We start from the raw sequence: 26,122 nt of genomic DNA on the forward strand, positions 1-26,122 counted from the left end.
GAAGTATGCTGCCTTCCAGGTGCGATGATCAAGGATGTGACCGATAGGATACCAATGCTCTTCAGCTCCAAGGACGTCCACCCATTTCTTCTGATACATGTTGGCACCAATGACACGGCAAGGAAGGACCTACCGACAATCTGCAAAGACTTTGAAGAGTTGGGGAAGAAAGTAAAGGAACTGGATGCACAGGTAGTTTTTTCTTCTATCCTTCCAGTAGACGGGCATGGCACCAGGAGATGGAACAGGATCCTTGATGCAAACAACTGGCTAAGACGATGGTGCAGACAACAAGGATTCGGATTCCTGGACCACGGTGTGAATTACTGGTACGATGGACTCCTCGCCAGAGACGGACTACACCTCAACAAACCTGGGAAACACACATTTGCCAGAAGACTCGCTACACTCATCAGGAGGGCGTTAAACTAGAAGAAGTGGGGACGGGAAGAAAAACATTAGACTTGAACAAAGAAGACACAGGAAAACATACTCAGAAGGGGAGGTAAGAACATTTCTAAAACAATCCACAGCGAGGAGATTGGAACAAAACAAAATCCTCTAAACTGCTTGCTCGCAAACGCCAGAAGCCTGACAAACAAGATGGAAGAACTAGAAGCAGAAATAGCTACAGGTAACTGACATAGTGGGAATAACCGAGACATGGTTAGATGAAAGCTATGACTGGGCAGTTAACTTATAGGGTTACAGTCTGTTTAGAAAGGATCGTAAAAATCGGAGAGGAGGAGGGGTTTGTCTCTATGTAAAGTCTTGTCTAAAGTCCACTTTAAGGGAGGATATTAGCGAAGGGAATGAGGATGTCGAGTCCATATGGGTCGAAATTCATGGAGGGAAAAATGGTAACAAAATTCTCATTGGGGTCTGTTACAAACCCCCAAATATAACAGAAACCATGGAAAGTCTACTTCTAAAGCAGATAGATGAAGCTGCAACCCATAATGAGGTCCTGGTTATGGGGGACTTTAACTACCCGGATATTAACTGGGAAACAGAAACCTGTGAAACCCATAAAGGCAACAGGTTTCTGCTAATAACCAAGAAAAATTATCTTTCACAATTGGTGCAGAATCCAACCAGAGGAGCAGCACTTTTAGACCTAATACTATCTAATAGACTTGACAGAATAACAAATCTGCAGGTGGTTGGGCATCTAGGAAATAGCGACCACAATATTGTACAGTTTCACCTGTCTTTCACTAGGGGGACTTGTCAGGGAGTCACAAAAACACTGAACTTTAGGAAGGCAAAGTTTGACCAGCTTAGAGATGCCCTTAATCTGGTAGACTGGGACAATATCCTCAGAAATAAGAATACAGATAATAAATGGGAAATGTTTAAGAGCATCCTAAATAGGCAGTGTAAGCGGTTTATACCTTGTGGGAATAAAAGGACTAGAAATAGGAAAAACCCAATGTGGCTAAACAAAGTAGTAAGACAGGCAATTAACAGTAAAAAGAAAGCATTTGCACTACTAAAGCAGGATGGCACCATTGAAGCTCTAAAAAACTATAGGGAGAAAAATACTTTATCTAAAAAACTAATTAAAGCTGCCAAAAAGTAAACAGAGCAGAACATTGCTAAGGAGAGTAAAACTAATCCCAAACTGTTCTTCAACTATATCAATAGTAAAAGAATAAAAACTGAAAATGTAGGCCCCTTAAAAAATAGTGAGGAAAGAATGGTTGTAGATGACGAATGGTTGTAGATGACGAGGAAAAAGCTAACATTAAACACCTTCTTCTCCACGGTATTCACGGTGGAAAATGAAATGCTAGGTGAAATCCCAAGAAACAATGAAAACCCTATATTAAGGGTCACCAATCTAACCCAAGAAGAGGTGGGAAACCGGCTAAATAAGATTAAAATAGATAAATCTCCGGGTCCGGATGGCATACACCCACGAGTACTAAGAGAACTAAGTAATGTAATAGATAAACCATTATTTCTTATTTTTAGGGACTCTATAGCGACAGGGTCTGTTCCGCAGGACTGGCGCATAGCAAATGTGGTGCCAATATTCAAAAAGGGCTCTAAAAGTGAACCTGGAAATTATAGGCCAGTAAGTCTAACCTCTATTGTTGGTAAAATATTTGAAGGGTTTCTGAGGGATGTTATTCTGGATTATCTCAATGAGAATAACTGTTTAACTCCATATCAGCATGGGTTTATGAGAAATCGCTCCTGTCAAACCAATCTAATCAGTTTTTATGAAGAGGTAAGCTATAGGCTGGACCACGGTGAGTCATTGGACGTGGTATATCTCGATTTTTCCAAAGCGTTTGATACCGTGCCGCACAAGAGGTTGGTACACAAAATGAGAATGCTTGGTCTGGGGGAAAATGTGTGTAAATGGGTTAGTAACTGGCTTAGTGATAGAAAGCAGAGGGTGGTTATAAATGGTATAGTCTCTAACTGGGTCGCTGTGACCAGTGGGGTACCGCAGGGGTCAGTATTGGAACCTGTTCTCTTCAACATATTCATTAATGATCTGGTAGAAGGTTTACACAGTAAAATATCGATATTTGCAGATGATAGAAAACTATGTAAAGCAGTTAATACAAGAGAAGATAGTATTCTGCTACAGATGGATCTGGAGAAGTTGGAAACTTGGGCTGAAAGGTGGCAGATGAGGTTTAACAATGATAAATGTAAGGTTATACACATGGGAAGAAGGAATCAATATCACCATTACACACTGAACGGGAAACCACTGGGTAAATCTGACAGGGAGAAGGACTTGGGGATCCTAGTTAATGATAAACTTACGTGGAGCAGCCAGTGCCAGGCAGCAGCTGTCAAGGCAAACAGGATCATGGGGTGCATTAAAAGAGGTCTGGATACACATGATGAGAGCATTATACTGCCTCTGTACAAATCCCTAGTTAGACCGCACATGGCGTACGGTGTCCAGTTTTGGGCACCGGTGCTCAGGAAGGATATAATGGAACTAGAGAGTACAAAGGAGGGCAACAAAATTAATAAAGGGGATGGGAGAACTACAATACCCAGATAGATTAGCGAAATTAGGATTATTTAGTCTAGAAAAAAGACGACTGAGGGGCGATCTAATAACCATGTATAAGTATATAAGGGGACAATACAAATATCTCGCTGAGGATCTGTTTATACCAAGGAAGGTGACGGGCACAAGGGGGCATTCTTTGCGTCTGGAGGAGAGAAGGTTTTTCCACCAACATAGAAGAGGATTCTTTACTGTTAGGGCAGTGAGAATCTGGAATTGCTTGCCTGAGGAGGTGGTGATGGCGAACTCAGTCGAGGGGTTCAAGAGAGGCCTGGATGTCTTCCTGGAGCAGAACAATATTGTATCATACAATTATTAGGTTCTGTAGAAGGACGTAGATCTGGGGATTTATTATGATGGAATATAGGCTGAACTGGATGGACAAATGTCTTTTTTCGGCCTTACTAAGGCTACGTTCACATTAGCGTTGCGCGCCGGTGCGTCGACGACGCAACGCGCGACGCACCAAAAACGCTGCGTTTTGCAACGTGTGCGTCGTTTTGACGAAAATCGGACGCACGAAAAATGCAACTTGTTGCATTTTCGTGCGTCCGCGACGCTAGCGTCGAAAACGACGCACATGTCGAAAAACGCTAACAAACACGCGTCCCCTATGTTAAACATAGGGGCGCGTCGCCGCTGCGTCACCGACGCAACAGCGACGCACATTAGCGTAACGCTAATGTGAACGTAGCCTAACTATGTTACTATGTTGAGGGTTCCCCTTCAAGGACAGGAAACCGACTGATGCAGAGAGAGGAGCTGCCTTTTTATCTTGAAGGGAGGATCCCCTCTCGTGGTGCCATCATGGGTGATGTAAAAAGGTATGTTTGTTAATATAGCCGTTTAGCAAGGTAGTACTTATTCATCTAAAACGTGGCTTTTGAAAGCAGCTGCTTTACTGCCAAGAGCAGGTTTTGCATGCTGGAAAAATGCACCAAATGCAAGGTGTGAACATCGCACCAAGAGGACATCCTACAATAGAATAATATTCAGCTGCTCACAGGTAAGCAATAAAGTTAGTGTATACCAACTTACTAATGCTGCAGTTCAGGTTGATCACAGCACATTTATTTTTTTCTGCACAAGACACTTTCTCCAGAACAGTATTTCCATACAGTTAAAGCTTGGTTGCATACCGATCGGTTAAGTTACAAAAAACAAACCCAGAAGCAAGCATTTTTTGTACAAGTCTTTCTGCAGGTTTCTTCTATTTATAGACAAGACTATTAAGTTATAAAAACAAAGTTTATTTCTAAAGAAATGTAATTTTTAATTTCAAATTTTACACCAACTTCAACTGTAGCAACACAATGCTAAGAACATTGTCAAAAAGGTATAGCATAGTGGATGTTTTATCATGAATAAAAAACTAAAATGACAGGATCTAAAATTAAAAAGAAAAAACCCAGGGGAAAAAAAACAAACTAGTAGAGACCGCAAGACAACAATGTAAAAACAATACAGTTTTATTCTACAAGTCGCAAATAGGTATCAAAATGAAAAGGAGGCAAACGAAATGCAGAGTGCATAATAAACAGGCTTGAAGAGCTGGTGGAACGACTGATGGTACAGGGTGTAGCTATGAATCAACTATACACAACAGGCTGAAAAGTTCATCGGGGACCACACTTAAGATTCTTCCTCATTTACGCTGTCCCCTTCATCTTCTCCTTCTTCTGTTTCTTTGTCACCATCTTTTATTTCTTCAAGCTTATAAAAACAAATAAATACATTTTAGTTGTTAACAGCTCAGCTTGAGAGAACCATGATGCAAGTGTGGTAAGGTTAAAGTCACAAAAAATGTTCAAAATCCAAATAACCACAGCAACTTATCAGTCTGGATTTTATTCTCAACAGGACACATAAGGAAGGCAGATGTTTGTTATACTCTTTAGAGACCTCAGAATAATAAAGGACATGTAATTCATTCCTTTATCAGATTTTCCAGGGAAAACCAATGTAAACAGTAGAATTTGAATTGTTTGATCCACTAGTCTATTGTAACTATAATTGGTAGTTGATAGAGATAAGTGCTTACTGTGTCTTCTCCCTGATCATCATCATCCAGCAGGTCTCCCTCTTCTCCAGATTCACCAGCTTCCTCCGCCACCATTTTCACAACGGTTTCTTCTTTCTTTACAGAGCTGCTACTCTGATCATCATCTATTTTGGTCTCTGTAGTAGGAAAGGTTTTCAGTCACACTGTTGCACAGTAGTAAACATTCTGCTTTTAACCAGTTAACCCCTTCATGACATGTTTTGAACAGCTGACATGTGCCCACAACAGCCACAGGTGGAATCGTGATCCACCCGCGGCTATTAATCCGTTAAATGCCGCTGTCAAACTGACAGCGGCATTTTAAGCGCGGCTTTTAACACGTGATAGTGGGTCACTGATTGGTTGGCATGACAACCAGATCTTTTAGGCTACGTTCACATTAGCGTTAGGCATGTTTGCGTCGGGCGACGCGGTGGCAACGCATGCGTCCCTACATTTAACATGGGGGACGCATGCGTCTTTGTGCTGCAAGCGTCTGGCCAAGAAAACGCAACAAGTTGCATTTTTCTTGCGTCCAAATTTCGGCAAAAAACTACGCATGCGTCGCAAAACGCAGCGTTTGTGTGCGGTTTGTTGCGTTTTTGTTTGCGTTGTGCGTTGCGTCTCCGACGCAGCTGCGCACAACGCAAATGTGAACGTAGCCTTACAGATCTCTATGGTTGTCATTGCCAGCTTGCTATGAGCACCACCCGGTGGTCAGTGCTCATAGCAAGTCAGCAATTCTGCTACTAACAGGTGATCTGTTCATAGTCTGTATGTAGCAAAGCCAATCTGGTTATGGCCGCATGCCAAGAGTGAAAAAAGTGGTTACAAATATTAATATAAAAAAGTTAATCACTTTTTTGCTCCATTCAAAACAAAAGAAAAACTAAACACATTTGTTATCACTGCGTTCAGAGCCGTCAGAAAAAAAAAACAAACAAACACAAAACTAACCTGATTGCTGATAGTGTCTGCACTAAAATTGTATCAATAAAAACTTCAGCTCAGCGCTCAAAAAATAAGCCCTCACCCAACCAGAGATCACAAAAAATGGTGACCCTACTGGTCTTGGAAAAAGCTGCAAATTTCTTTTAACAAAATTTGGATTTATATTTCATTACTTAAAAAAACCCTATACACGTTTGGTGTCTATGCACTAGTAATGACCTGGAGAATAATAATAATGGCAGGTCCGTTTTAGCATTTGGTAAACATGTAAAAAAAAAAAAAAATCCCCCCCAAAACTTTGTGGAATTGTACTTTTTTTGCAATTTCACCGCATTTGCAATTTTTTCCCATTTGAGTACACGGTATGGTAAAACCAAAGGCGTTTGAAAGGACAACTTGTCTCGCAAAAAACAAGCCCTCACATGGCCATATTGATGGGGGGAAAAAAAATAAAGTTATGGCTCTGGGAAGGGGAGTGAAAAACAAATACAAAAATGAAAAATGGCTGTCGAAGGGGTTAAAATAAGAATTTCACATTTCAAGTCCCATAGTTCTCGATACAGGGACATGCTTACCTTGTTTTGACTGCTCACTCTCAATACGTTCCAAACTTTCCAGAAGAGAATCCACCCTCTGCTTTATCTGACTGAGCTCCTTTTTAATGGTCTGTAGATCATCTCCCTTTACTGTAAAAAAAGGTTGTTAGAAATACATAGGGAAGTCATGATATTTCTCTTTAGGTACCTACGGGCATATTTAATTGATACAGCAGTTTTCACAGACTTTTAAAGGTGCTCCAAATGAAAACATACCTCATTTGGTATGAAATGTCAATTAGCTCCCTCACTTCCACTACACCATCAGAAAGTGGCAGGAGTTTGAGCATACCATTAGTGCAGAAACAACTTGTGTATATAAAAAAAAAAGTTGTAAAATTCATAACATTCATAGCCAATTTTTTTTTTTTTTTAACCAGGGATTCGTAAAGCTTTCCATAGTGCTGCACCTACCCTTATTTGCCATCTGTGCACTCTACATTCCACATACTACATACCAATAACTTGGTAATGAACTAGTGCTACTGAATTAGTTTCCCTGGACTACTGATTAACAGGTTTTCCTCATCTTGACTCATTCCCCCACTATGCCTTTATCTCAAACTGCTTGCATCCTAATGTATTTAATGGTGCTTGAAAAACTGGTTCACATAGCTTTTGCAACTATTAGCTTATTGAATACAATGCGGTTGAACCAGTGTCCAAATAAAAGTACATTTTAACTTGGGTATCAACCTACATTTCTAGCTCTAGAAAACTGAGTACTCCCTTCTATCAACTGAATTGATAACTTGTTTTTATTGGGCTGCAATGTCTGATTTTGTGAGATGTGCAACCTAAATTAAAGGGGTTCTCTCACTAACAAGGTACATTTTAATCAATAAGTCTTGCATTAATACTTTCCACAGTTGGAAGTGTTTAAAACAATTAAAAAAAAAGTGTTCCAGTGCTGAGATAATCTTATAAATGTCTCCTTGCTATGTACTGTGTAATGACTGTCTGACCATACAGGGACATTGATCATTCCTCTCCTGCCCAGATGTGGTATGATCAGAGACAACCATTACACAGTACACAGCAGGGGAACATTTTATTTAAATAAAGTCCAATTGTGGAAATTATTGCAAGATCTATTGATTAAAATGAACTTTAAAAAAAATTAACTGTTTGTGGGTAAACCCCTTTAAGGGCTGCTAGATAGAATGACGCTGATTGAAAACCAAAAAAGTTTTGTTCACAAAATCATTAAAAATTCAGTGCTCACATCTAGTAGACTTTGAAGACCCACCACGCTGACCACTCTTTGAGTGGAATTCTCTCTTCAAACGACGGGAAACATTTCCGGAAACTCTCTGACGTTTTGAAGGTACAACAGCTCGGGCTATTGGGGGTGGTGGTGGGGGCACACGGGCTGCAGTATAGCTGTAATAATAGGCAGTAGTCAAATTTCCTGTACATAGTGACATCTGCAAAGCTTTCATTCTAATAGAGGTTATTCACATACGTGTCATAATAGTCCCGGTGAAAGTCATAGTCCAAATCAAAGGAAGACCTAAAAAGAAAAAGCACAGTTTGAAGAAGAGAAAAAAAAAAAAAAAAAAAGTGAAGCTTTATTTAGGATTGAACACTGTCAGACACTTCTGCACAGTTGTCATGTTCTCCCCACCACACTCGAAATACTGTTATATAACGTAGATTGTCCTCAATGGAGAGTGATAATGCTGGTAAAAGATCTATGCAGTGATGGCGCTAAATAAGCAAGAAAGTTCTTACATTTTGTTTGAGCTGAAACACGTTCATACTAGAACTATTCACTGTCAAAAAAATGTGTTTTTTTTAAAAAGGTGTATAAAATGTTTTTCAGGGAAGGAAATTGAGCAGAGCAATATATGTGATCTTTTCTACACCTGGCTACTAGGATACTAACAAATACTTTTTTCCTTCTGTCAGACATTATCTGCATTTCTATTAGTCAAGCAGATATCTAAAATTGGTAATCATACGAAAGAAACAAGGAGCCAAGAAAATCCCAAGTATAATTACCTATACAAATATGTAACATATACCATGAGACATCTTCATAAAAAAATACAAAATTTTATTGAAACACAGAAACATATACAAAAAATAAACATAATAAATAAGGACAGATGAGTAATGCGACAATGCATACAGGCAGTGCCAAAACTGTCTATAACTGAAAGGGTTCCCAAATTTATAGCCACAATAATACATGTGCCAGACCACAGTATCATAATTATAAGTAACCCAATGGGACCCATATACATCAGTGGGTGAGCCGCAGATATATAACACCAGACTCCATAACTCCATATGTGGAACATATACAAGACCCATAATGAAGATCGGGTATATGCAAAAAGTCACCGGAGGAGAGAGGCTGGAGAAAGTAAGGTCTCACCCATTATGACAGAAATGGCGCACTGCTCCGATACCCCAACGCGCGTTTCGCTGCTTCCTCAGGGGCTGCATATACCCCATCTTCATTATGGGTCTTGTATATATTCCACATATGGAGTTATGGAGTCTGGTGTTATATATCTGCGGCTCACCCACTGATGTATATGGGTCTCATTGGGTTACTTATAATTATGATACTGTGGTCTAGGCACATGTATTATTGTGGCTATATATTTGGGAACCCTTTCAGTTATAGACAGTTTTGGCACTGCCTGTATGCATTGTCGAATTACTCACCTGTCCTTATTATATGTTTATTTTTTGTATATGTTTCTGTGTTAATGTTTCAATAAAATTTTGTACATGGTATATGTTACATATTTGTATAGGTAATTATACTTGGGATTTTCTTGGCTCTTGTTTTTTTCGTATGATTACTATATTACTCTTTCAGGGGTATTTCCCATTAATATGGTCATGTTATGGTATCGGTTCTGGCATGTATTCAGATATCTAAAATGGTTTTAAGCACCCTATTGGCTCCCATAAGCTGCAAAATGTTTTTATTTTTATGTTAAACCTCTTGTAGACTAAAAAAAAAACAAAAACTTACAACTCTCCATCTTATTTACCACTTTGTTATTTTGAAAACCATCCAAGAATTGAGGGGGGGTTTGAGCACAATTCATGACACTACCCCCTTCCCCCCCCCCCCGGTAATGCTCAGTTGATATGGTATGTGATAGTTGTAGCCAGTCATTGCAGAGGTCACTGATTGCACTTTGTTACAGAGGTAACAACTCTGCATACCCAATCACATGCCAACAAATGCAAGTTAGGAAAGGTACAACAGTGTTTTGGAGAACAGGAGAACTTTAGAAAGTTGTGGTATAACACTGAAGCTTCCTTCGCCCATATATAAACTCACCCATACATATCAGCTGCTGATCTCTTGATTCCTCCTCCTTTTCCCCTGTTCACTTTGGGCTCAGCAGCCAAGTTGATATCTGAAAGAACGAAACAAAAAACAAACACCACTCTAATGCGTTCATCGCAATGGTCAAAGTTTACTTAAAATAAAATTATATATTTACGGAAAATATGCCTCGGAGCTCAAAACCAAATGAAATTCCAGTTTGGCTGTTAAAGAAGATTCCAGTTTCAAAGCCATAAGATACATTCACAAAAAAAAAAAAATAGACAATGTTTTACAAATATGTTCAAAATGTCAACCAAAGTCCATATAAGCTATTAAATGGCTTTGGAGAAAAAGAAAAGAAGAAAAAAAAAAAGAAAAGAAAAAAAAAAAAAAAGTTTCCAGTCACTCACCCAGGACCTGCCCAGCTATCATTCGTCCATCCTCCCCTGCTACAGCAGTACGGGCAGTGCGTTCATTGTTGTATTGCACAAATGCAAAGCCCTTGTGTACGGAGCAGCCCACAATCTTGCCATATTTAGAAAAGATTGCTTCTACATCTCCTTTCTTCACCACTAATGTGTTTAGGTTCCCAATAAATACTCTGGAGTTCATAGAGCGAGGGTCTGTTTTATTAGTGACATTGCTCGCCATGTCTCTACTACTATCTACAGTAGCAATTTGGAACCCTAGAAAAAAAAAATAGAAACTATTTAAAATACAAATTCGTTAACAAGAAACTTTAAGAAAAATAACTGCTGCACGATGAAGGCACATTAACCTATTAAGAGTAAGAATCATCTCGTGTGAAAACCTAGTTTGTGTTCAACAAGTTTTACCTACAGATAGATGTGGGGGCAAAATTAGCATTTATACTGTAATTATGTGTGCCTGTGTGCAGCGTTCTTCCATGTGGCAAACACAACACACCATTTACAGCAGTTTAGCGGCAAATACAGGCGATTCACTTGTTGTGAAACAGGGTGCCGTTTCTTTTTGCCAGTAGCGGTTAAAATCGAATACTATATGTACGAGCACCCTAACAGCCAGAACACAGGGTGTATATTAAAACAAAACCACTCAGGGTCACTAAGCTAATTTATCAACATTGTGGAAAATCTCGGCCAAATATGAAACTGCTAATAGAAGAAATGATGTGATGCAAATATATTCAGAGCATCACAAAGTGTTAAAAATCAGGTGGTGGCATGTTGTACACTTCCTATTCAATTAATTTGTTTTTTACCAAAAGCAAGAGTTGATTCGAGATTTTTTTTCGGCTTCTGGTGTTTTGGGACAAAAAAGGAAAAAAAAAAACCTGACAAAAATATCAACTAGGCCCGAGTCCAATGTAAAGTAACTCAGATAAAAAAGGTGGGACCTACAACCTAATGCATTTTAGACTGAAGTCTGTCAAAACCACTGTCATCAGCAGGATAGGACCAGTCTAATATGTACAGGGGTGCCCCCACTTTCCCCTTATAGTTATCAAGGAGAGAAGGATCAGGCCTGTTGGATTCTTATGGGAGCTAAGCTATCTGATTCTGGCAGCGGATCTTGGAGAACACAGTAGCACTAAGGGTACCGTCACACAGTGGCATTTTGATCGTTACGACGGCACGATCCGTGACGCTCCAGCGTCGTAACAATATCGCTCCAGCGTCGTAGACTGCTGTCACACTTTGCAATGTACGACGCTGGAGCGATAATTTCACGACGTATGTGCGATGTAGAAGCCGTTGGTTACTATGCGCACATCGTATACAATATCGTGCACACCTTTGTTACACCATGCGATCATGCCGCCACAGCGGGACACTAGACGACGAAAGAGTTTCAAACGATCTGCTACGACGTACGATTCTCAGCGGTGTCCCTGATCGCAGGAGCGTGTCAGACACACCGAGATCGCTGGAACGTCACGGATATATCGCTGGAACGTCACAAATCGTGCCGTCGTAGCGATCAAAATGCCACTGTGTGACGGTACCCTAAGTGAAGAGCCTGTGTATATCTATAACAGTCCACTAATTAATGTGTATGAGGGTCTTAACATCTATGGGATGTTAAAAGGGTTGTCCTTTGAACAAAGCGCATTTGTTCTAATGCAAATCTCCACAATTAGATTCAATTAAAAAAAAAAGTTTCATTGCTGATATAATCTTATAAATGTGCCCCTGCTGTGTGAAGGCTGTGTCTGACTGGAGGAACATGGTCTGATCATACATTTTCTGGGCAGGGGACACACACAGGACAGCAAAGGTTCAAGGCTGCTACTTTGTGGGAGATTAGAAACATTTAAAAACAGGACGGGAACTGTTTTAAGTCACAGAAAGTAGCAGCTGTGATCCCGTGCTGTAATGTCTGTATACCCTTCTCCTTCCGCTACACAGGAGCCGTGATATGATCAGACCACGTTCCTGCACGGTCAGACAGCAGTTACACAGTAGGGGCATATTTATAAGATTATCTCAGCACAGCAACTTTTAACTCATTTGTGAAACCTATTCCAAGCTCTATCCATTAAAATGTACTTTATTCACAGGAAAAAACCTTTTAAAAATATTCAAAATGTGTTATGACAGTTGGGCATACATTCTTTCAGTTTAACGAATAATTGATCAGAACTCAATGTTTTAGGGCAGTTATATGGTACAATGGGGAACATATAAAAAGGTCTAAGAGTAACCAATTTAATTTGTATTTAATAAATCAATAGTACACAAGAAAATAAGCAACTAATTTATATTATCAGAGATTTGCTTCTTTCTCTGCCAAAAATTGATCAGCAACCAAACTTCTCTATTCAGAGGTAAAATGCGTATTCAGTGAAGACATTTTCCTATTACCGAGAAAGAATCTCATACATAGCAACTACCATCTATGCAAAAGGGGGAAAAGGGTGGAGCTCTACCTCCTCCCCTCCACAGAAAATCTAATTAGCAGCCATCATTTCAGTAACGGGAGAGTCATCGCTGAATACAGATTTTTTTTATCCAAGAATTGAGTATATTGATGATTGACCAGCTTTGACAGAAGATTTCTCCGATAAGATACATTAAAGTTGCTTATTTTCATGTGTACAATTTAATTAAATAAAAATTAAAACAACTGCTACACTCAGAATGAGTGGCATCATGTGAGGGCACCTTCCTCCTGGTCAGAATGTGAAATCTCCATTAAAGGGAACCTGTCACCCCGAAAAATCGATGGTGAGGTAAGCTCACCGGCATCACGGACTTATGTACAGCATTCTGGAATGCTGTAGATAAGCCCCCGATGTAACCTGAAAGAGGAGAAGAGGTTAGATTATACTCACCCAGGGGCGGTCCGGTCAAATGGGTGTCTCAGGTCTGCTCCGGCGCCACCCATCTTCATTCCATGACGTCCTCTTCTGGTCTTCAACGCCGCGGCTCCTGCGCAGGCGTACTTTGTCTGCCCTGTTGAGGGCAGAGTAAAGTACTGCAGTGCGCTGGGCCTCTGACCTTTTCGGCGCTTGCGCACTGCAGTACTTTGCTCTGCCCTCAACAGGACAGACAAAGTACGCCTGCGCTGGAGCCGCGGCGTGAAGACCAGAAGAGGACGTCATGGAATGAAGATGGGAGGTGCTGTTCCGGACCTGAGACACCCATCGGAGCAGGACCACCCCTGGTTGAGTATAATCTAACCTCTTTTTCTCCTCTTTCACGTAACATCGGCGGCTTATCTACAGCATTACAGAATGCTGTAGATAAGCCCCTGATGACTGTGAGCTTACCTCAGAATCGATTTTGGGGGTGACAGGTTCCCTTTAAGGTTGAAGAAGCCATTATGAGACCAATAAAGCAAACTTGTATGCCTATTTCTGCCTATGGGTCAGAGATTCTTCTGATCAGTGGTGCCAAGCAGCAGAACGGCTGCAGGAAGACCCACTACGTCCATAAACAAGGAATGTTACATTGCAGCACATTAGGCGGGCCTTTTAACCCATTCTCTCGATAAGACTATTCCATGATCTTGTGCTGGCCATACACATTAGACAGTGGTCACCCCCACCATTTAGCAAAGTAGTAGTCACTGAAAAAAAACCTTTGCTGGCACAGATTATCCAAGGGAAGAAATGCTCTTCCATGAAAAAAACTTTGCTTGCAAACACATTAGTACATCCCTTGAATCTATAAACCTTTATCGAATGTTAATGGCCAGTAAAAGATGTGGAATACTTCAGCTCTCTGAAAACCTTTAGGCTGCACACTCAGACATCCATGTATGGACAGCAATACCCATAACCACGGCTCCCGAGACTTCGTTCAGGTGAAGAGACCTACGGATAGTCCAGGGGTTGCAGTCTACACATGGTTGTGCAAATGCAGCCTTAGGCCGGATTAACACATCCATGTGTCATGGTCTGAGTAAGGACCAGCCGCGGGTCTGACAAACTCATGAGCCTCCAAGACTTATATGAAAGCTGTCGAGTTCAGGGCAGGAGTCCCTCAGCTGGTCCATGCCTGGATAGCGACACACGGCTGTGAGAGTCCAGCCTAAGTCTGTATAGTGACTTTAGCAGCAACATCCGTCACATCCAAATAACAATAATATACGTGAACATGGTTGTGTTGCTTGCAAGTTGCAATAACTATGATGCATGTGCAGGTTGCGCAAAAATTGCGAGTTACAACATGAACATATTCAATTACATTATGGTGCGATGTAGCTGTGGCAAAGTAATTATTGGTTGTGTATTGTCACCAAAGTCACTATTTAGTACTAGCTTTATAGCACATTCTAATGTCCTCAGAGTTGCTCAGCAATTACAGACAAAACTTTTACAACTATGGAATAAGATGTATGAGCAAATCTGAGGCAAATAAAGTAAAGGGCCTTGGTTAACAGTAACATGTCATTGATGTACATTTTTTTTTACCTTAGTAAACAACCAGTCTTACCAGGCATCAGTAGATTAACTTGTCAGTGGTCTTTCTCCGTTCTCTGCTGCAGATTGTCAGCGGTTGGGCAAAAAGGTATGGGAGGTGGAGTGGGGAGGGGCAGGGAAAGGGCCTAAATGAAGGGACATTAACTGCAACTGTCAAAAATGCCACTGCCCACAATGGTAATGCACAGTAGGAAAACATCACAAGTGTTCCAACAGCATTACTAAAACTTTACCAAGGCTTGAATATATTTACGTTATAGCTGCATAAAGTAAAACGTACAACAAAGCAAGAAAAATTTTAACATCTACACATTATAACTGGGAGAAATTTAAATAGTTTAGCACAAAAATTGTAGATTAAAGCATAATTAAAAATTATAGACTCCTTCCCAAACCAACCCCCACCATGAAAAATTAAAAAAAAATATAAAAAAAATAAAAAATAAAAATGAACAGTGAAAAAAAAAAATTAGCATCTGTACCAATATAAATACACACAGTTTATATAAAAACTATAAAAAATTAGAAATACAGCAATGTTAAAAAGGAGACCAGTAAGGTAGGAAAAATTTTGAAAAAAAAAAAACAATTTAAAAACACAGGAAATGCGAGACTTACTGTAGTTGGCGTTTCAAAAAAAATTCTTCGCTGTGAAAAAAAAAGGAAAAAAAATTATGAAAATAATCCAAATCAGGGGAAAAAAAAAATTGTAGAGAATTTCAGTAAAAAGTCCACTTAAAAATACTAGCAATTCTTAAAAATGATTTTCTTGTAAACTGTCACTTGTCAACATGATTAGGTAATATACCCCAAAAATATTGCATTGAAGGGATGGGAAGGGGAGGGTTGGGGGTAGGCAGGTGAAAGGTTGTTCTGAGCACATAGGTGCAGCATTCTGTTCTTCTGTATTATATATAAAAAAGTTAAAATTCATAATAGCAGCAAATATTGGAGAAGTGGTAAGATTAATTTTCCCCAAGTCTCCCAATGGGATGGTGCTTGAGCACTTGAGGCTATCGAAAGCACCTGAACTACTACATGTGCACTTCTCTATTGGCAATAAGGAGAAACAAGGGGAGTGGAACATATTTAAGTTCTTTCAGAACAGGTCAGGGAAGGTAGAGGGGAATTTGGAGAACTGCTGCTCAGATCTCTGTCCTGTGAAAAGGAGAATGGGAGAATAGTTTAGATTCAGGGGAATTGGAATAAGGAATACTATAGGGGTAGAAGGGGGAAAAAAATAAAAATAGTGAACACGTAGCACTGCCTCCATCCAAACATACATACATACAGAACACAAACTAATTACAGCACATACCCAATAATGATTTACAAGTATACAAAAACAATGACCCTACTTAGATCCAAGAGTGACAAGACAGGCATTTCATCCTTATGGTTAAAAAAAAAAAAAAAAGAGCCAACACAACACGTTTCTTAGAGATCACGTGGGTTACATCTGCCAATAAGGGACAAAGAATAAATCCCTAATTGTTAAACTTTCATACTATTTTCTTTCAAAAGTCTAAAAGGAAAGCTTGGATTTGTTTAATTACAAAGGATGACGCACAAAGCACCAGTAAGGACTAACCAGAGTCAGCCGAGTATTGTCAGGTCTCACATTTAGCAATTTGTTCTAGGGTGGTAAACGACAGCAGTCAAAAATCCTGACAGGTAAAATTAAATGGAAGGTGTCACAATGAACGTTTATTAACCCCCTTTACCCCCAAGGGTGGTATGCACGTTAATGACCAGGCCAATTTTTACAATTCTGACCACTGTCCCTTTATGAGGTTATAACTCTGGAACACTTCAACGGATCCTGGTGATTATGACATTGTTTTCTCGTGACATATTGTACTTCACGATAGTGGTAACATTTCTTTGATATTACCAGCGTTTATTTGTAAAAAAAAAACAAAAACGGAAATTTGGTGAAAATTTTGAAGATTTCGCAATTTTCCAACTTTGAATTTTTCTGCAATTAAATCAGAGATGTCACACAAAATACTTAAGTAACATTTCCCTCATGTCTACTTTACATCAGCACAATTTTGGAACCAAATTTATTTTTTTTGTTAGGGAGTTACAAGGGTGTTACAAGGGTTGAAAGTTGACCAGCAATTTCTCATTTTTACAATATTTTTTTTTTTTTTGGGACCATATCTCATTTGAAGTCATTTTGAAGGGTCTATATAATAGAAAATAACCAAGTGTGACACCATTCTAAAAACTGCACCCCTCAAGGTGCTCAAAACCACATTCAAGAAGTTTATTAACCCTTCAGGTGTTTCACAGGAATCTTTGGAATGTTTAAATAAAAATGAACATTTAAATTTTTTTTCACAAAAAATTTAATTCTGCTTTAATTTGTTTTACCAAGGGTAACAGGAGAAAATGGACCCCAAAAGTTGTACAATTTGTCCTGAGCACGCAGATACCCCATATGTGGGGGTAAACCACTGTTTGGGCGCATGGGAGAGCTCGGAAGGGAAGGAGCGCCGTTTGACTTTTCAATGCAAAATTGACTGGAATTGAGATGGGACGCCATGTTGTGTTTAGAGAGCCAGATTGAAACCCCCCAAGCGACACCATTTTGGAAAATAGACCCCCTAAGGAACATATCTAGATGTGTGGTGAGCAGGGTGGATTTGATTTAAATCTAACCGATTTAAATCACGATTTAAATCACTAGTCATTAAGGCTTGATTTAACCCCTTACCGGCATCGGACGTACTATACCGTCCGATGCCGGCTCCCCTGCTTTGATGCAGGGCTCCGCGGTGAGCCCGCATCAAAGCCGGGACATGTCAGCTGTTTTGACCAGCTGACATGTGCCCGTAATAGGCGCGGGCAGAATCGCGATCTGCCCGCACCTATTAACTAGTTAAATGCCGCTGTCAAACGCAGACAGCGGCATTTAACTACCGCTTCCGGCCGGGCGGCCGGAAATGACGGCATCGCCGACCCCCGTCACATGATCGGGGGTCGGCGATGCTTGTATATTGTAACCATAGAGGTCCTTGAGACCTCTATGGTTACTGATGACCGGTGGCTGTGAGCGCCACCCTGTGGTCGGCGCTCAGCACACCTCCATTTCTGCTACATAGCAGCGATCAGCAGATCGCTGCTATGTAGCAGAGCCGATCGTGCTGTGCCTGCTTCTAGCCTCCCATGGAGGCTATTGAAGCATGGCAAAAGTTCAAAAAAAAAGTTCAAAAAAATGTGAAAAAAATAATTAAAAAAAAGTTTAAATCACCCCCCTTTCGCCCCAATCAAAATAAATCAATAAAAAAAAATCAAATCTACGCATATTTGGTATCGCCGCGCTCAGAATCACCCGATCTATAAATTAAAAGTATTAACCTGATCGCTAAACAGCGTAGCGGGGAAAAAATTTGAAACGCCAGAATTACGTTTTTTTTGTCGCCGCGACATTGCATTAAAATGCAATAACGGGCGATCAAAAGAACGTATCTGCACCGAAATGCTATCATTAAAAACGTCATCTCGGCACGCAAAAAATAAGCCCTCAACCGACCCCAGATCATGAAAAATGGAGACGCTACGAGTATCGGAAAATGGCGCCATTTTTATTTTTTTTTAGCAAAGTTTGAAATTTTTTTTCACCACTTAGATAAAAAATAACCTAGTCATGTTAGGTGTCTATGAACTCGTACTGACCTGGAGAATCATAATGGCAGGTCATTTTTAGCATTTAGTGAACCTAGCAAAAAAGCCAAACAAAAAACCAATGTGGGATTGCATTTTTTTTGCAATTTCACCGCACTTGGAATTTTTTTCCCGTTTTCTAGTACACGACATGCTAAAACCAATGATGTCGTTCAAAAGTACAACTCGTCCCGCAAAAAATAAGCCCTCACATGGCCAAATTGATGGAAAAAAGTTATGGCTCTGGGAAGGAGGGGAGCGAAAAACGAACACAAAAACGAAAAATCCCCTGGTCATGAAGGGGTTAAATCAGTGATTTAAATCAAAGTTTCTACCTAACTGAATTTGACTCCGTAGAGGTCCCAGCCTCTTCTTCACGGCAAAAATGTTACAACATGAACAGAGTTGAGAAAAAGACCTTAATCCTATTGTTCTACAAACCTATGAATACAGAATCAAGCCCTTCAGTGCCAAGTCCAAGAAGTCATCTTCAGTGCCAAGTCCAGGAGTCATCTTCATCACCGCACTTCTCATGATGTTGCCTCATTCGCGCCACCAGGCCTTGCATCTCTTTGTTGCATCGTTTGCATTTTGCACGCATGCCTGCCTTACCGATAGGCGAAGGAGCTTCATTAAAATATTCCCAAACTGGGTCTCTTTTATGGCCTGCTGCCATTATAAGGAAAGAATGTAATAAACCTCAGATCATACACACAAACAGATCCAGACTTGTCTGTCTGTGGCTATGCTGCAGTATTGTGCTCAAAGTTTCACTTTCATTTTCTTGTCTGCTTGCCCTTCCTCCTCCTCACACTTAGATTCACATTCTTCTTGTGTTGTGCAGATCTATTCCACTCCAAACAATCAGAAACATATTGTCTAACTTCTTGGACTTGGCACTGAAGGGGTTGATTCTGTATTCATAGGTTTGTAGAATAGGATTAAGGTCTTTTTCTTAACTGTTCATGTTGTAACATTTTTGCCGTGAAGAAGAGGCTGGGACCTCTGCGGAGTCAAATTCAGTTAGGTAGAAACTTTGATTTAAATCACTGATTTAAATCAAGCCTTACTGACTAGTGATTTAAATCAGTTAGATTTAAATCAAATCCACCCTGGCTTTCTCCATTGTAGTTTATGGAAGATGCTGACAGACAAAACAGTTTTCAGTTTCCCATAAGCTACAGCTAATTAGGCAGTATACATACCTTGTCCATTTTACTTCATATACCCATACCTAGATGAAGACTTGGTCAAGGATGGGCCACACATGCACCATTAATAACCCATCCATACAGTGCTGTTTGACACTACTACCTAATGTGAAAAATACTTGACAAGCCACCAAATAGTTGAGAGCAACTCAAAAAATTGTAAAGGTCTGTAAGGGTATGTGGACAGCATCTTTTAGGCACTAAAATAGCTACATCGTTTTTTAAGCAAAAGATGCTTCAGGAAAATGCAGGCGGCGTTTTACTTGAGTCTTTCCAGACACTCCATATATAAAAAAGCAGCAACTCCCAAACAGAGGCCACCAGAAGAATGGACAGGTCACTCTTAGGCTACGTTCACACTAGCGTTGTGCGCCGCTGCGTCGGCGACGCACAACGCACCGAAAAACACGTGCAAACGCACGCAAAAACGCTGCGTTTTTCGACGCGTGCGTCGTTTTTTGACGAAAATCAGACGCAAGAAAAATGCAACTTGTTGCGTTTTCTTGGTCCGACGCTAGCGTCAAAAAAGACGCACGTGCCGGAAAACGCAACAAGCAAAAACGCATGCGTCCCCCATGTTAAACATAGGGGCGCATGACGCGTGCGTCGCCCGACGCTAGCGCGACGCACACTAGCCGAACGCTAGTGTGAACGTAGCCTAAGCCACTTCACAGCTTTCAAAGCCTGAAACTCTTAAAGGGACTCTATCACCCCAAAAATCGTATACAAACTAAGGCCACCGGCATATCTACAGCATTTTGTAATGCTGTAGATAATCCCCCGATGTAACCTGAAAGGTAATAAACAGGTTATATTATACTCACACGGGATCTCAGGCCACGCATGCATGCAGGTGCAGTAAACAAGACATCAAGTGATGTCAGTTGTCAGGCAGCACGAACTGCGCATGCCCAAGGCAGAATATGACCGTGCAGGCGCTTTGACAACTGAATAATGCCGAGGAGGCGGCGCCCTTCTCGCAGAGTGAAGGCTGGGGGCGTCTGGATGAGGGGGGAAAGACCTGCCTCCCTGGCGATTTCACAGGTATGAGGGACCAAATTCAAAAGCGATTATTTCTGCAGCGCAACGAATAATAACTTAAAGAGCCACCTTGTCAGAATGCAGCATTAGTGCAGCACAAGATGGCTCCTTTAGTTACAAATGCCTGGGGGGGGGGGGGGGGGGGGGGTGACAGGTTACCTTTAATGAGCTGGTTGTAATCAAAATACACCTCCCTGCCCAAGAATGCGGTCCCAGAGAACCTGCCCAGGTGCCTGATAAAAGATCAAGGGCTGCAAATGGCTCTGGGGCTTGAGGTTCCCCACCCCTACCCTGACGTATCCAGACTCAGCCAGGGAAGTGTGCACTTTTGGGTTCGGAGAGGTGGCAGTCAGCTAATCCACTACACTTTTTACATGCCCCTAGTTAGCTAAAGCATTGTACATACACAGACTATTGAACATAACTCGAGCTATTTCTGGCAATGCCACAGATTTAATGGAGGTGGCAAGCAATTGGGGCCATTTCTCCATTTATACAGAGTGATGCCCTTTTCTCAGGATAAGCAGGTCCCAGTGATCAGCAAGTTATTACCGTACCTTTCCACAGGGCTGAAGAGATTGACCCAACTTGGCATCAATGATATGGTTTTGACCCCATTACTAATAATGCTACAACATCCCTGATGTCACAATAGTTACTAGTTTTTTGGTTGGTGAATGGTGCTCAAATACATGAAACTTCAGTAAAGTTTGAAAATCCATGTTCCATGCGATTTCCTCAAATCAAAACCTGAAGCACATTGGGGTGAGGAGAGACTTGTGCCAGTTCAGTATGACCGCTATATACAAGCATTATAAAAACATCTGTCAAGAAAAAAAAAAGTATTTCCAGTAGAAAAGAGCGACCGACCAGTGAGCCTTGTGTCAGCGGCAGATTTTAAACACAGACCTGGGAAACAGCACATGTGCTGTGGAATAGGAGAAGTATGGCTTTGTCCTTTTCTTTTTTCCCCAAAAGAATGCTCTTATACAAATGAGACCTCAGACAGGCAGTGCAGCAGCAGGGGAGGAATGGGGCAGTGGGGTGCTCTTGACACCCTCACCATATGACAGCAGACCCATATGGGAGGGGGGAGCGACATTCATGAGCATAAAAAAAGTGACTTGTCTGGAATGCAACTTATCCACCCTCAGTCCCTAGCTCATTAATAAAGAGTTGTCTGTCCTGCAGTGGACGAACCCTATACAGCCATAAATAAGATACATGAGTCTGTCTATACTGTACCTTTGTATAGCATAATGGAAAAAAAAAAAAAAAAAAAAAAAAAAAAAAAAAAAAAGGTGTTCTCCATCAGAGCCTTATTAGATTATCCTCCCTTGAGGCAAAACTAACAGCTGTAGTACTTTTTTTCCATGTAACCAATTGCCAGCATAGTCTTTCTTCATACATGGAAAATCTGCACAGTGTTGGATTTAAAGACACCCCCTCTCAATGTAAATCAGACATTACAACAGCAAGGAATGCTTGGAAATTTGAGCTCTGGCCTATAATGCAAGCTAGAGCTTAGAAACAAGATTAGCAATGTAAAATAGTTTAAATTGCACACAACAGAGGCAGTCACACAATCTTTGTTTTTATATATTATTCACTATGGATAAAAAAAAGTTGCATTTGATACTATCCTGCCATCCTGTTATCAGCCTAGCCTCATCACAACCGGCGTCCCTAATCTAGCCTCATATACGCTGTCCACCATCAGAGATGGCACAGGGCAAGCCATACAAATGCTGTCTGCAATCATTGGGAGAGGGGGTTAGGCCTAGCCTTATAAACATCGTTCGTAATCAAGGAGGGTGTGGAGGTGTCAGGCCTAGCCTTATACACACTGTCTGTAATTGGGGAGGGGGTCAAGTGCCATCATTACATATAAAGAAAATAAGGGGAGTGGCTGTATGCAGATGCTTCCGCATGCATGGTTTTGACAATGCGGAGAAAAAAAAAGAAAAAAAAGAAATTGCAACCAGCTGCGTCCTACGCTGGTCGCCGCATCGTCAAAACGACGCATGCGGAAGCATCTGCATACAGCGGCAAGACCTGCGTACCTAATGTTAAAGATAGGTAAGCAGGCTGCATGTAGAAGTAGGCGGAGCTAGCGGCAGAGGGTGGGGCTTCACAGAGGAAGTCCGCTGCTCCTAAAAAAGCTAATGTGAAACCGGCCTTAACCCATTCAAGTCGCGGCCCCTTTTCGTTTTTGCGTTTTCATTTTCACTTCCCTCCTTCCCAGAGCCATAACTTTTTTATTTTTCCATCAATATTGTCATGTGAGGGCTTATTTTTTGCGGGACGAGTTGTACTTTTTAACGACACCATTGGTTTTACCATGTCTTTTACTAGAAAACGGGGAAAAAATTCCAAGTGTGGTGAAATTGCAAAAAAAGTGCAGTCCCACACTTGTTTTTTGTTTGGCTTTTTTGCTAGGTTCATTAAATGCTAAAACTAACCTGCCATTGTGATTCTCTAGGTCATTACGAGTTTATAGACATCTAACATGTCTAAATTATTTTTTATCCAAGTGGTGAAATAAAATTCAAAACTTTGCTTAAAAAAAAAAAAAAAGTGTGCCATTTTCCGATACCCGAAGCGTCTCCATTTTTCATGATCTGGGGTCGGTTGAGGGCTTATTTTTTGCGCGCCGAGCTGATGTTTTTAATGATACAATTTTGGTGCAGATACGTTCTTTTGATCGCCCGTTATTGCATTTTAATGCAATGTCACGGCGACCAAAAAACCGTAATTCTGGCGTTTCTGATTTTTTTCTTGCTACGCTGTTTGGCGATCAGGTTAATGCTTTTTTTTTGTTGATAGATCAGGCGATTCTGAACGCGGTGATACCAGATACGTGTAGGTTTTTTTTTTTAATTGTTTTTATTTAGGATGGGGCGAAAGGGGGTGATTTAAACTTATATTTTTGTCATTTTTAAAAACATTTTTTTTTTTTTTTTTTTTACTTGTGCCATGCTTCAATAGCCTCCATGGGAGGCTAGAAGCTGGCATAGCCTGATTGGCTCTGCTACATAGCAGCGATCATCAGATCGCTGCTATGTAGCTGAAATGCAGGTGTGTTGTGAGCGCTGACCACAGGGGGCGCTCACAGCAGGCCGGCATCAGTAACCATAGAGGTCTCAAGGACCTCTATGGTTACCATCCTGATGCATCGCCGACCCCCTATCATGTGACGGGGTCGGCGATGACATCATTTCCGGCCGCCCGGCCGGAAGCGCTGGTTAAATGCTGCTGTCTGCATTTGACAGTGGCATTTAACAGGTTAATAGCGGCGGGTGAATAGCAATTTCACCTGCCGCTATTGCGCGCACATGTCAGCTGTACAAAACAGCTGACATGTTGCGACTTTGATGTGGGCTCACCGCCGGAGCCCACATCAAAGGGGGTGACACGGCATGCGCAGTAATAGTACGGCGCATGTCGTGAAAGGGTTAATGATACAGAATAAAATATTAAGAACAAATCCATGGCAACAAAAATAAGGGAGTGGGGTGAGGAACAGGAATAATGGGCAAGTGTCCACGCCTTGAGCCCTTAGGCCATGTTTCCACGTAAGTGAGGGTATGTGCTCACGATGCAGATTTAGTGCAGAACTGCAGCAGATTTTTCTGCAGCAGAAACGCAGCAGAACTGCACTGTGATTACAGTACAATGTAACTCAATGTGGAAAAAAAAGCTGTGCACATGGTGCAGAAAAATCTGCGCAGAAACGCTGCAGATTTCAAAGAAGTGCATGTCACTTTTATGCAGTTCTGCAGCGTTTCTGCACCCCTTCTGCACCCCTCCATAATAGAAATCCATTGGTAAAATCTGCACAAAAAAGCACCTGTGGATTCTGCCAGGAGATGCAGATTTAGTGCAGATTTTATGCAGAAAATTCTGCACCAAATCTGCATCGTGTGCGCACAGCCTTAAGGCAGCGCTTTGGACACAGCAGATACCTGCTCCGTCCAAAGCGCTGCCGGCTTTTGTAGGGGCGGTGATTCCGCATGTGTTCATTGAATACATGCAGAATCACCACATCCAATACATAGGATGGTGCTATTTATCTGAGACACTGAGCATCTCTGCAAGATAAAGACATGCTGCGGTCTACAAAGACGCGCCACATGTGCATATACGCAGGTTTGCCACTTGTCTTAAAATCCCCTCCACTATGCTGTAACATCATGGCGCTGCACGCAGCGTCCAGTCCGCAGCAAATACGCCACGTGGAAACCCACCCTTAGTCCGGACACCTGCCTTGGTTCCTGTCTACACCCACTCATTCTTATCACCATGGACTCATTAATTTTAATCTGTATCATTATAAGTAGGGTTTTAACTTTTATTTCCTTCATCTCTGCCTGTTGCCGGCCTGGATTTGAGGCTTAAATTATCCACACTTGGTGGGGTGAACGTCCTCCACCCCCCAATAACATATGCCATTAGAGGGGAGAAGGGAACCTTACATTTTCCATCTGCGAGGGGGGGGGATTAGGCTGGGCCTTATATGCACATCGTCTGTAATTTGGGGGTGTGCAAGGCTATCATTACATATGCCACCAGCAATAAAGGAAGGGGGGCAGACCCTCTCTTAAATACGCCATCCATAGTTCGGGGATGAGCAGGCCTTCATTAGATATTCCCTCCCTAATCAGGGTGAGGGGGAACACAAGCCTCACATATAGGCCTGTCATAATAAGGGGGATCCAGGCCTAGCCTTATGGAATCGGGGTGGAGGGACCGTTCATGGAAAGCCCAGTCACCAGCACGTGTGTGCCGCAGGGCTCCGCCGCCGCACGGTGTGCACAGTGGCCACTAGGCGTATTACAGGCACACGCTCAGTCGCTACCGTTCCCTCAAGGCTCGGCGGGCGCCATGTTCTAGCCACGACGCGTAATGGACGCCAGGCAGCCGCTCTGTGGTAAAGAGGTCAGAGCAGAGGCGCCATCCCGCCCACACATCCCCGCACCCTCACACGAGGCACCGTCGCTCTGGCTTCCCTGCGGCCTTTGCACAGAGGCCATTTTCCGACACGTCTGGGCTCGATGACTCACCTCTTTCCGCCGCTCTCCTGGTCAGCAGCGCTGAGTCTCTGGCTTCAGCGAGTCGAGGACAGCACGGCTAAATGCTACGGATACAAGGAAACGAGCTAAGAACTAGCGGGAACCGTCTGCTGCTCTCTGCGCCTCTAGCACAAAATGGCGGCCACACAATCTCCTCGCCCGCTGTTAAGTGAGGAAAAAAAATGAGGACGTTATGAAAGACTAACGCGAACTCGAAAGCCAATTGGACAGGCGAATCGCCAGTCATAGGAAAAGGAAAATGGGTCCTCCAATAAGAAATGAGGG

At 41.7% G+C, this 26,122-nt stretch overlaps 1 protein-coding gene across 10 annotated transcripts; it reads right to left on the minus strand.

Moving 5' to 3' along the window:
* Nucleotides 1-4,272: 4,272 nt before the first annotated feature.
* Nucleotides 4,273-26,009, minus strand: HNRNPC (heterogeneous nuclear ribonucleoprotein C). Of its 10 annotated transcripts, none has more exons than XM_069760458.1 (10): nucleotides 25,829-26,009; nucleotides 15,460-15,999; nucleotides 14,855-14,966; nucleotides 10,343-10,618; nucleotides 9,942-10,020; nucleotides 8,097-8,144; nucleotides 7,857-8,014; nucleotides 6,611-6,721; nucleotides 5,085-5,221; nucleotides 4,273-4,756 (listed from the first exon to the last, which is right to left on the minus strand). In XM_069760458.1, exons 3-10 carry the CDS (start codon nucleotides 14,859-14,861, stop codon nucleotides 4,676-4,678), a joined length of 897 nt encoding a protein of 298 aa, XP_069616559.1. In that variant the 5' UTR covers nucleotides 14,862-14,966; nucleotides 15,460-15,999; nucleotides 25,829-26,009; the 3' UTR covers nucleotides 4,273-4,675. The 10 variants fall into 10 exon arrangements, with proteins under 10 accessions (XP_069616559.1, XP_069616576.1, XP_069616551.1 ...); XM_069760475.1 differs by having other exon boundaries at nucleotides 7,881-8,014; nucleotides 15,460-15,489; nucleotides 25,829-26,008; XM_069760450.1 differs by having other exon boundaries at nucleotides 15,460-15,489; nucleotides 25,829-26,008.
* Between the last annotated feature and the right edge of the window lie 113 nt (nucleotides 26,010-26,122).

Source organism: Ranitomeya imitator, chromosome 1 (assembly GCF_032444005.1).
Source record: "Ranitomeya imitator isolate aRanImi1 chromosome 1, aRanImi1.pri, whole genome shotgun sequence".
In the NCBI taxonomy this organism is placed as follows: domain Eukaryota; kingdom Metazoa; phylum Chordata; class Amphibia; order Anura; family Dendrobatidae; genus Ranitomeya; species Ranitomeya imitator.